Source organism: Carassius gibelio, chromosome A1, assembly GCF_023724105.1.
Source record: "Carassius gibelio isolate Cgi1373 ecotype wild population from Czech Republic chromosome A1, carGib1.2-hapl.c, whole genome shotgun sequence".
Taxonomy (NCBI): Eukaryota; Metazoa; Chordata; class Actinopteri; order Cypriniformes; family Cyprinidae; genus Carassius; species Carassius gibelio.
The window spans coordinates 32,590,176-32,602,845 of NC_068371.1; the positions used below are offsets into that span (position 1 = coordinate 32,590,176).

General features: G+C 39.1%; 1 protein-coding gene across 27 annotated transcripts in view; it reads left to right on the top strand.

Annotated features, from left to right (window-relative positions):
- The window catches only part of LOC128017649 (protein NLRC3), a 228,406-nt gene that overhangs the window by 25,494 nt on the left and 190,242 nt on the right, over positions 1–12,670 (top strand). For 18 of the 27 annotated variants that reach the window (XM_052604518.1, XM_052604596.1, XM_052604671.1 and 15 more), the window contains 5 exons: positions 1,428–3,650; positions 7,581–7,754; positions 8,108–8,281; positions 10,895–11,068; positions 11,523–11,696. In XM_052604518.1, the coding sequence (XP_052460478.1) occupies positions 1,428–3,650; positions 7,581–7,754; positions 8,108–8,281; positions 10,895–11,068; positions 11,523–11,696 (2,919 nt within the window). The remainder of the gene's footprint in view (positions 1–1,427; positions 3,651–7,580; positions 7,755–8,107; positions 8,282–10,894; positions 11,069–11,522; positions 11,697–12,670) is intronic. The other 9 variants (XM_052604120.1, XM_052603958.1, XM_052604365.1 and 6 more) reach the window with 4 other exon arrangements.

Here is a 12,670-nt window from a genome sequence, read left to right on the forward strand (position 1 = left end):
TGTCTGTGAGGCATGTTTTCACTGAGTGTTGGTTCCTTTTTGTACTCCTGATAAAGATGATATGACAGAAAGCACAACGTTTTGTTGATATTGTTAGTGCATTCAAATAAAAGTAGACCCTTTGCAGTTACGAATTATGTATTACTTGTATGAGCAAAAATGACTGGCATATCCACTGATAATATGCAAGTGATAACGCTCTCCATGTACTGAAGCGTCTCCACACAAACTATATAGTGCAGATGTATCTGGGTCTAACGTTTAAACACTGTTCTATGCTTGAACTGTTTTATATCTATAGATCTATGATTTCAGAAGGCTTTGATCAAACATAGGTTCACTCTCTGCTGCTGGCAGCTTGGTCTTACTTAAAAAATAAATAAAAAAACGTATATATTTAAACTAAAATGTATATTTTTCTAAATTACCTTAATAAAAAAACTAAACGAAACATAATCACTTTGCTATTACATAAAAAACTGAACTATTGTAATAGCTGAAGCTGTAGTATAAGCTGTTTAGGGGAGTGTTTATCTGTTCAGACACTAGAGCATCACTTCATTCAGACACAGTGAAGATCTGATCAGGACCAGTGGAGAGAAGTCAAGTCTGGAAGATTTTAGAAGTGTGTCCAGCTGGTTTAGTCAAGGCCAAAGATCAAGAAGACCAAAGTACAGGAGCTGGTCATCCCAGGAGCATGTGACTGCAATGGAGAATAGTCCATAAGACATTGAGCCATGAGATGTTCAATTTGAAGCCCTTAAAACACTTAACTTAGATTTTCTTATTATTTCATTTATTTGAGATGTTTTAAGTTTATTTTCAGAGAACAAATTACAGTTTTTTAAAATTAACTTTGATCCTAGAGTCAAGATGTAAGGCATAAAGTATATGAACAACACTAGACTGCCATCTGTAATGACTTACATTAAATTTTGTTTATAGCTTAAATCCATTATTTATATTTTATTCAATCTGTTTTTTTCCCCCTCAGCAGTGTGAATAGAGAACCCATGGATGGTTTAGGTGCATCATAGGCTAGCATAAAAAAATAATAATAATGTTTTATTTGTCATCTGTTCCAAAATTTCTTTGTCGTCCGAATATTGATTTTTTTTTTTGGGGGGGGGGGTTGATTTAAATTGTAAATATGATTTATGTCTAGTGCACACTTCACTGTTCACACACATCTAGTGTTTGCTGCAGATGAGAGTAAAATGCTCGCTCTGAGTCCTGACAGAGAGATGAGTTTTAGATGAGAGATGATTTTATTCCTGATTTCACCTCAAATCTGTGGACAAAAGTTCAGTGCTGGAAAATGCAAATTTGATCTCAACGTCCAGATAAAAGAAGCTCACTGTCAAACAGATTTAGCTTTGAGTTTTTATATAAAGCTATTTGTAAAAACCTGTTCTCTGTTGTTCCAGCCGTGTGTATAGAGACGATCAGATACGAGCCCAGGATCCTCCTCAAGCAGTGAATGATGAACTACAGAGAGTCAAAGAGCAGCACAAAACCAGCATGAAGAACAAGTATGAGAGATTATTTGAGGGACTGAAACTCCAGGAGAATGAAAGCCTCCTGAACAGCATCTACACACAGCTCTACATCATAGAGGGAGAGAGAGAAGGAGTGAATGAAGAACATGAGGTTTTACAGATGGAGAAAACAGCCAGAACACAACACTCACAAGACACTCCAATCTACTGCAATGACATCTTTAAAGCCTCCGCTGAAGCAGGATGTGAGGAGAAAGAGCAGATCAAGACTGTTCTTACTAAAGGCATCGCTGGAATCGGAAAAACCGTCTCTGTGCAGAAGTTCATTCTGGACTGGGCCGAGGGAAAAGCCAATCAGGATGTAGATTTCATGTTTGTGCTTCCATTTCGAGAGCTGAACTTGATCAGAGATCATCAGTACAGTCTTCACAGACTTCTGCTGGACTTTCATCCTGAACTTCAAGATCTGGACTCACAGATTTATGAGGAGTGTAAAGTTGTGTTCATCTTTGATGGTCTGGATGAAAGCAGAATCACACTGATGTTTTCAGACGCTCAGAAAGTTTGTGATGTGACTGAGACTTCATCAGTGGCTGTGTTGATGTCAAAGCTGATGAAAGGAGAGCTGCTTCCCTCTGCTCTCATCTGGATCACCTCCAGACCAGCAGCAGCCAATCAGATCCCCTCCAAATACATCCACCGTCTGACAGAAATTCAGGGATTCACTGAGCCTCAGAAGGAGGAATATTTCAGGAAGAGAATCAGTGATGAGCATCAAGCCAGCAGAATCATCTCACACATCAGAAGAGCAAGAAGCCTCCACATCATGTGCCACATCCCCGTCTTCTGCTGGATCTCATCCACTGTGCTTCAGAAGCTCCTGGAAGAAGATCTGAGTGCAGAAATCCCTCAAACTCTGACTGAAATGTACATCCACTTCCTGCTGATTCAGATCAACATGAGGAAGCAGAAGTATGAAGAGAGAGATCCAGAGAAACTCCTGCCGTCCAACAGAGAAGTGATTGTGAAACTTGCTGAAGTGGCTTTCAAACAGCTGATGAAGGGCAATGTGATGTTCTATGAGGAGGACCTGATTGAGAGCAGCATAGACGTCACTGACGCCTCGGTGTATTCTGGGATTTGCACTGAGATCTTTAAGCAGGAATCTGTGATTCATCAGAGGAAAGTCTACAGCTTCATTCATCTGAGCGTTCAGGAGTTTCTCGCTGCTTTCTATCTGCTTTACTGCTGTTTAACAAAGAACCAGAAAACACTGCATGAATTCAGATCTTACAGAGATGACTCTGACTCTGATGAAGAGAACAAGAAAACACTGGATGAATTCAGATCTTACGGAGATGACTCTGACTCTGATGAAGAGAACAAGAAAACACTGGATGAATTCAGATCTTACGGAGATGACTCTGACTCTGATGAAGAGAACAAGAAAACACTGGATGAATTCAGATCTTACGGAGATGACTCTGACTCTGATGAAGAGAACAAGAAAACACTGGATGAATTCAGATCTTACAGAGATGACTCTGACTCTGATGAAGAGAACAAGAAAACACTGGATGAATTCAGATCTTACGGAGATGACTCTGACTCTGATGAAGACTCTGAAAGTGACTCTGATAAAGTCTCTCTGTATGATCTATTAACTTCAGCAGTAGATAAATCTCTCAAGAGTAAGAATGGACGTCTGGATCTGTTCCTGCGGTTCCTGCTGGGCGTCTCACTGGAGTCCAATCAGAGACTCTTACAGGATCTACTGACACACACAGAGAACAGCTCAGAGACCATCAGCAGAACCACACAGTACATTAAAGAGAGGATCAAAGATGAAGATGATGATGATGATGATCTACTGATGGTCAAGAGAGGTCATCCTCTCTCAGCTGATCAGTCGATCAATCTGTTCCTCTGTCTGCTGGAAGTGAAAGATCAGACTCTGTTCAGAGAGATTCAGGAGTTTGTGAAATCAGACAAACACTCAGAGAAACTCTCTGCTGCTCACTGCTCAACAATCTCCTACATGCTTCAGATGTCAGAGGAGACACTGGATGAACTGAACCTCATGAAATACAACACACCAGCTGAGGGGAGAAGAAGACTGATACCAGCTGTGATCAAGTGCAGAAAAGCTCTGTGAGTGTTTCATCATCAACTAAAGGATCATATTTAATAACTCCTTTAAAATAAATGTTCCTGAATGAGAGATTTTCTCCTGAATAACAGGCCAGAATCTTAAAGGAGTCCCAACATGTGTTTTTAATCCAGTAGATATTAGAGTAAAAGGTAAAAACAACCCCGTCACATGAGAAACTGGTTCATTAAATCAGCAGCAGCTGCAGCAAAGAGACGCTCCACACATTGATCAGTAAAGCTGACATTCACACATTTCACTCTAAATCAAGACACAATCATGATATCAACTACTGCTAATATTAATAACTATAATAACATTTAATCTGCAGTAATTATTGATCATAAATGCTGAATGTTGCAGCTGTTTGACTGCTGTTACAGTGAACTATTACAGTGAAGACAGAGCTTGACGTCTGCTTACTCTTTACTGTACAGCACTAGACACTATTTTACATTATTATACATTTAAAGAGCTCTGCATTATGACATAAAATAAATCACACCATAGAAAAGGTGGATGAGTGTGAATGGTAATATTATGAGTGATCAGTGTTGGGTATAGTTACTTTGGAAAGTAGTTAGTTAGGTTACAACGTTACCGTCAATTAAAAGTAATCAGTTATGATACAGCGTTACCTATTCATAAAAGTAACGCGTTAGAGTACTCATGCGTTACCAAAAATTAAAAGCCGTTTGCAGCGCCTCACACATGACAGACACAGCCCCCGGCCCCTTTAAATGCACCTAGAAGTCGTGACCCCGACAATGAATAACGTCAGTCATCCGACTAAATTAACACTGCAGAATAACAATAACAGGAAAGACAGTCAGCAATAGGCTATTCCACATGGCGTTTTATTTATTTATTATCACAGAACATATTATTGATCAAAATTTGCACCTACCCAGCCCGGGTAGCCTGGCTATATTATGAGCACCACAAGAAAACTCCTGATTTTTCTTTAACTTTAAATAATGCAGTTATCAAAGTACAATTATGCTTACTTGTAAACACAACCTTAAACAGGATTGCAGATTTAAATCCATTTAGAAATGATGAACAACCAGCCAGCCAATGATCTAACAGAAATTAACAGCTGCCTGTCAAACAAAAATGATAACAAACCGAATTAAATCCTTCACTGCCACACAGGCAAATGACAAATCGCTTAATAGCCGAACTAATTATTATTAAAGTGTCACTCACAGTCACAAGCCTAAATTCGCTTTAACACAGTCCTCTTACATTTACTAAGTAGTGATTAAAAAGTTAAATTTGAGGTAGAATTTTTGGCGGTCAACGGAAGCTTTTCACCAACGCAGTGTGCATTTTACCATTATGTTCTTTTCTTTTTCGTTGACAAATTGAAAATAATGTGCGTACTTCCATAAACCAAACGCTGTCCTCTCTGCTATCTTGCCGGGAGTTCGAAAAAAAAAACCCCCCACACACACAGGGTCAGGCGCAGGGCACAGACGTATGGAGCCAGAAGAGTCTCAATAAAGATAAATGCACACACTACAGTCACATATGCACACATAGGATTCATACATGCACACACATAATTCATAAATACACACACAGGATACACAAATGCACACAAAATTCACAAATGCACACACAAAATTTAAAAAGCACAGAAGATTCACAAATGCATACAAAATTCAGAAATGCACACAAAATTCAGAAATACACACACAATTTAGAAATGCAAACAACATTTACAAATGCACTCAAGATTCACAAATGCACAGGACAAGATTCAGAAATGTATTTCTGATGCACACACACATATATCTTGATTCACAAACTGCTTGCGGTCTGTGAACTTCACTGCATTTGTGTGTGAATTTTGAGACTCCCTTGACTTGGCTCGACACACAAATGCCTTTTTTTAAACAGGGAATGATCTGCAACCAATCAGATATCTCCCTTGTTTTAGCCAATCACAAGAATGCACCCCACGTGGGGGATTGTTTACTTATAAGCCAATCAGCGAACGACTCACTTTCCTCACGCAGCGAACGACTCACTTACCTCACACAGCCGGCGACTCACTTTGCGCAGCCAGCGACCCACTTTGCGCAGCGAACGACTCACTATCCTCATGAGTCACGCAGCGAACGACTCACTTTCCTCAGCGAACGATTCACGTTCCTCACGAGTCACGCAGCGAACGACTCACTTTCCTCACCCAGCGAGCGACTCACTTTCCTCAGCGAACGATTCACTTTCCTCAAGCAGCGAAGTTGAGCGAACGATTCACTTTCCTCACGCAGCGATCAACTCACTTTCCTAAGCGAACGACAGCCGGAGACCCACTTTTCGCAGCCAGAGAGCCACTTTCCTCTCGCAGCGGACCACTGACTCTCTCTTCATGTAGGGACTGAATATTATAATTAAAGTGACTTCTATATTGCATCCAAAAGAATATTTAGATATATTTAAATATTCAAAAAGGTTTAAACATTTTTTTTTTTTTTACTTTCATTCAAATATTTCAATAAAATGAAATAATTGCCTATTGCAAATTTATGAATCCATGGTTAACTTTTGTTCTGCAGTCACTGGGCTATATGTATTGAGACATTTTTAAATTTATATTTAGTAAAAAAATAATAAAAAATAAACCTGAATTGTAATCTAAACATCTGTATTTTCATACAATTTAATACAATTGCTGTGTGAACACGTTCATGTGATTGGCTTATAAGTAAACAATCCCCCACGTGGGGTGCATTCTTGTGATTGGCTAAAAGAAGGGAGACATCTGATTGGTTGCTGATCATTCCCTGTTTAAAAAAAAGCATTTGTGTGTCGAGCCAAGTCAGGGGAGTCTCAAAATTCACACACAAATGCAGTGAAGTTCACAGACCGCAAGCAGTTTGTGAATCAAGATATATGTGTGTGTGCATCAGAAATACATTTCTGAATCTTGTCCTGTGCATTTGTGAATCTTGAGTGCATTTGTAAATGTTGTTTGCATTTCTGAATTGTGTGTGTATTTCTGATTTTTGTGTGCATTTCTGAATTTTGTATGCATTTGTGAATCTTCTGTGCTTTTTAAATTTTGTGTGTGCATTTGTGAATTTTGTGCGCATTTGTGCATCTTGTGTGTGTATTTATGAATCATGTGTGTGCATCTATGAATCCTGTGTGTGCATATGTGAATGTAGTGTGTGCATTTATCTTTATTGAGACTCTTCTGGCTCCATACAGACGCATCACAGCCATTGACTTTACGATCACAGAGCTCCGGCTCCGCTGATACATCCGCAGGTGGCACAGTAGACCTAGGACTATTGTCTGACAAAAAGCAGGCTGCAGTCGGGATTTTCCTTTCTTTAAAATAACGGATTACTTTAAAAAAAAAATAACGAAGTTACTGATTACTTACGCACGAAACTAACGCGTTAAGTTACACATTTCAGGGAAAAAGTAATTAGAGTACTCTAACGCGTTACCCACAACACTGTGAGTGATATAGGTCTAGTTTTCTAACACATATTTACTCTGTCAGCATTGTGACCACATTAATGTCACAAATAAAAGATTAAAACGTACATTTCAGCAGCTCACACACGGACATGAATTATTCACACAAAACAAGCTTAGAGTTTGTCATTTAATGAGATCTGTGTTAAATATCCATTTACATGTCAGTCTTTTGTGAAAATGACTTTTACAAACTCAGATGTGACGCATTTCTGTGAAGGACTACAGAACAAGCTCTGATTCACAACATTAGTGTCCAAACACAGAAATAAAAGAGGGTCTATATATCAGATCAGGATCTGAAGACTATAATAAACACAAATCCAGCTAATAAAGAGAAACTACAAATAATGATCAAATTAACAATACAGCAGGAAGGATTTAATCCTTTAATAATAATAATAATAGTATTAATTATATTTAATCTCTTCTAGATTTTCTGGCAGTGGTCTCTCAGAACAGCATTGTGAAATTGTGTCTTCAGCTCTACAATCCTCAAACTGTGTCCTGAGAGAGCTGGATCTGAGGAACAATGACCTGCAGGACTCTGGTGTAAAGTTTATTTCTGATGGACTGAAGAGTCCAAACTGTCAGCTGCAGATACTGAGGTATTAAGAACATAGAAGTGTGTGTGTGTGTGTGTGTGCAGATACTGAGGTATTAAGAACATAGAAGTGTGTGTGTGTGTGTGTGTGTGTGTGTGTGTGTGTGTGCAGATACTGAGGTATTAAGAACATAGAAGTGTGTGTGTGTGTGTGTGTGTGTGTGTGTGTGTGTGTGTGTGTGTGTGTGTGTGCAGATACTGAGGTATTAAGAACATAGAAGTGTGTGTGTGTGTGTGTGTGTGTGTGTGTGTGTGTGTGTGTGTGCAGATACTGAGGTATTAAGAACATAGAAGTGTGTGTGTGTGTGTGTGTCTGTAGATGATCTGACTGTGTGTGTGTGTTCTTGTCTCTTTCAGTCTTGCTGGCTGTAATCTCACTGCTCAGTGTTGTGAGAGATTGTCTTCAGCTCTACAATCCTCAAACTGTGTCCTGAGAGAGCTGGATCTGAGGAACAATGACCTGCAGGACTCTGGTGTAGAGTTTATTTCTGATGGACTGAAGAGTCCAAACTGTCAGCTGCAGATACTGAGGTATTAAGAACATAGAAGTGTGTGTGTGTGTGTGTGTGTGTGTCTGCAGATACTGAGGTATTAAGAACATAGAAGAGATCATGTGTGTGTGTGTGTGTGTGTGTGTGGGTATTAAGAACATATAAGAGATCATTTACAGTCAACTGATCACAGTGTGTGTGTGTGTGTGTGTGTGTGTATTAGGGATGGGCATTTTGGGAAATTTCTCATTTCGATCATCGATTTCAAAAACGATTAATCGATTAACTGGGGGTGGGGCTAAATGGGGGGGGGGCATGTTCATAATGTATATAATGAAAAAATCTGAAGATTGTTATGAAAATGAAAAAATAAAAATCTGATATGAAAATCTGTCTATGAAAACATGAACACATGATTAGGACAGGTTAGATTATGATTATGATCAAGCAATGTTATTAATAAAGGAGCAAGAAATATCTGCCTGAGGTGAAGAGTGTACCAATAAACGGAAGCTAATTCTATGACACATCCTATGATAAATCAGATAACATATTATTATTACAGACGTAACATTACAACTTGTATCAGCACAATAGGATGATAAGTTATGCGTGAGAGAGCGAGAGAGAGAGAGAGAGAGAGAGAGAGAGAGAGAGCGAGCAAGAGAGCGAGAGCGAGAGAGAGAGAGAGAGAGAGAGAGAGAGAGCGAGAGAGAGAGAGCGAGAGAGAGAGAGACCGAGAGAGAGAGAGAGAGCGAGCGAGAGAGAGCGAGCGAGAGAGAGAGAGCGAGAGAGAGCGAGCGAGCGAGAGAGAGCGAGAGAGAGAGAGAGAGAGAGAGAGCGCGCAAGCTCCCTTTGATGCGTTTTCATGACAGCGCGCTGAAAGATGGGCAAGGACAGATTTTACTATAGATTCCTATAAAGTTCTCATTATAAATGTATGGCAGATTTGTGCTATATTTTCTATGTTATTAAGTGTAATAGGTGTAATTTGAATTGAATTATAATGCCCTCAAATATGATGGAAAAAAGCTCCATTATTATAACATCAATAATAAAATAATAACAATACTAATAGAAAAATAAAACATTTAAGAGCAATATCATTATCGGGCATTGCTTATATGAGCATGAAACGAATCGCTGATAGGCATCGATTTCAGCATAATTGTTCATGTTAATTAATCAGACTTAGACTAGCTCTTGCAACTTTTATCTGGAAAAAATTCGCCGATGCAGATGTGAACTTGACCGAAAGTTTAACTCGGATTGCGCTTTACAAACATGAAAGTACAATAAATTCACATTAGTGTCACTATCGTTATTTTTTATGTATTATAATATTTAATTAATATTTTGTGTTAAATTTGCACATTCTGATCAACCAAAATATTATTTAACAGCATGGAAATCACTGATTATTGCTAAATAATTGAATAAGATTTAAAATATAGATACAAACTATGACAAACAAATAATTTTGATTTCGTCATCTCTACGAATATGTTTAATGTAATTAGGCTACAAATATATCCAGTGCATTTTATTTTATAAAGACCATTTATATTTGTCTGTGATTTAAAAATTAACACACAAAGATACTTTTTCTTTTTTTTGCTACTTTATTCAACTGCATTTTTTTTTTAACAAAACATTGTCTTCCAGTATAACTTTAGCAGGATATTTTGATCCAGCGGTGAAACGTAGTTTTTAAAAGATAAAGAAAAAAAGTTCACCAAGTTTAACCAAACAACTATTATAAGGTATAAAACAGAGACCAAATAGCCTAAATATTTACCACGACCGGTGAAACATACAAATGTCTATTCAAAAAGAGAAGGCGGTCTACGTGCTCAGATGAGAGCCGCGTGCGCAGTCTGTTCACATTTAACGTTAGTGGAATAAATTCGCTCCGCTGGAACAGATGTTGCAGGAACAGCCAGGCACCACTGGACAAGTAAAACTTCTCTGTCCCTGAAACTAATGGGCAGCAAATCTTTCACCACCATTTCAGCGAACAGCTTTGTCGTCTTCTCGGTTCTGCCTGCGTTGCATTTAGGTCTTATGGCAAGTGATTCAACGCTCGTCTGAGTTGCCGCTCTGTTATCGCCAGATATTTTATCTACACATTTTAGATGATAGCGCATTGTATTTGTTGTTGTATACACTGTATTTTTATCGTTCTTCTCAAAGGGAAACCATCACCATGTGACTTTGAGGCCATGATTATCTGTCTTCTTACGTCTTTTGAGGCATCAAGTGGGAAGCTAACCAATCAGAGATCAGGGCCCCGCCCAACGTGCTGCCATACCCAATAACAAAAATTACAAATAATTTCGATCATCGTTTACGTGATCGATCATCGCTGTCGAGTACTCGATCACTGTTGCACATCCCTAGTGTGTATGTGTGTGTGTGTGTGTGTGTGTCTGCAGATACTGAGGTATTAAGAACATATAAGAGATCATTTACAGTCAACTGATCACAGTGTGTGTGTGTGTGTGTGTGTGTAGATGATCTGTGTGTGTGTCTCTGTGTGTGTGTGTGTGTGTGTGTGTGTGTGTGTGTGTGTAGATGATCTGTGTGTGTGTGTGTGTGTGTGTGTGTGTCTGTAGATGATCTGACTGTTGGTGTGTGTTCTTGTCTCTTTCAGTCTTGCTGGCTGTAATCTCACTGCTCAGTGTTGTGAGAGATTGTCTTCAGCTCTACAATCCTCAAACTGTGTCCTGAGAGAGCTGGATCTGAGGAACAATGACCTGCAGGACTCTGGTGTAAAGTTTATTTCTGATGGACGGAAGAGTCCAAACTGTCAGCTGCAGATACTGAGGTATTAAGAACATAGAAGTGTGTGTGTGTGTGTGTGTGCAGATACTGAGGTATTAAGAACATAGAAGTGATCATGTGTGTGTGTGTGTGTGTGTGTGTGTGTGTGTGTGTGTGTGTGTGTGTCTGCAGATACTGAGGTATTAAGAACATATAAGAGATCATTTACAGTCAACTGATCACAGTGTGTGTGTGTGTGTGTGTGTGTGTGTCTGCAGATACTGAGGTATTAAGAACATAGAAGAGATCATTTACAGTCAACTGATCACAATGTGTGTGTGTGTGTGTGTGTGTGTGTGTGTGTGTGTGTGTGTGTGTGTGTAGATGATCTGTGTGTGTGTCTCTGTGTGTGTGTGTGTGTGTGTGTGTGTGTGTGTGTGTGTGTGGATGATCTGTCTGTGTGTGTGTGTGTGTCTGTAGATGATCTGACTGTGTGTGTGTGTTCTTGTCTCTTTCAGTCTTGCTGGCTGTAATCTCACTGCTCAGTGTTGTGAGAGATTGTCTTCAGCTCTACAATCCTCAAACTGTGTCCTGAGAGAGCTGGATCTGAGGAACAATGACCTGCAGGACTCTGGTGTAAAGTTTATTTCTGATGGACTGAAGAGTCCAAACTGTCAGCTGCAGATACTGAGGTATTAAGAACATAGAAGAGATCATTTACAGTCAACTGATCACAGTGTGTGTGTGTGTGTGTGTGTGTGTGTCTGCAGATACTGAGGTATTAAGAACATAGAAGAGATCATTTACAGTCAACTGATCACAGTGTGTGTGTGTGTGTGTGTGTGTGTGTCTGCAGATACTGAGGTATTAAGAACATAGAAGAGATCATTTACAGTCAACTGATCACAGTGTGTGTGTGTGTGTGTGTGTGTGTGTGTGTGTGTGTGCAGATACTGAGGTATTAAGAACATAGAAGAGATCATTTACAGTCAACTGATCACAGTGTGTGTGTGTGTGTGTGTGTGTGTGTGTGTGTCTGCAGATACTGAGGTATTAAGAACATAGAAGAGATCATTTACAGTCAACTGATCACAGTGTGTGTGTGTGTGTGTGTGTGTGTGTGTGTGTGTGTGTGTGTGTGTCTGCAGATACTGAGGTATTAAGAACATAGAAGAGATCATTTACAGTCAACTGATCACAGTGTGTGTGTGTGTGTGTGTGTCTGCAGATACTGAGGTATTAAGAACATAGAAGAGATCATTTACAGTCAACTGATCACAGTGTGTGTGTGTGTGTGTGTGTGCAGATACTGAGGTATTAAGAACATATAAGAGATCATTTACAGTCAACTGATCACAGTGTGTGTGTGTGTGTGTGTGTGTGTGTGCAGATACTGAGGTATTAAGAACATATAAGAGATCATTTACAGCAGGGCTCTGAAACTGTTCAAGGAATGAAAACGAAAACCGTAAACGAATGAAATTTTGACAGGAACAGAACCAGAAACGAAATCAAATTTTATAGTTCCGAACAGAATCTAAAATTTGAAATGGCCATTAACCGGTTAATAATGTTATTTTATCGTTCCATTTAATATTTAAAATTAGCTGTCAATGAATCATGAATTCCAGAAGTATGTCATATGCAAATGTGACAAGTGAAATGT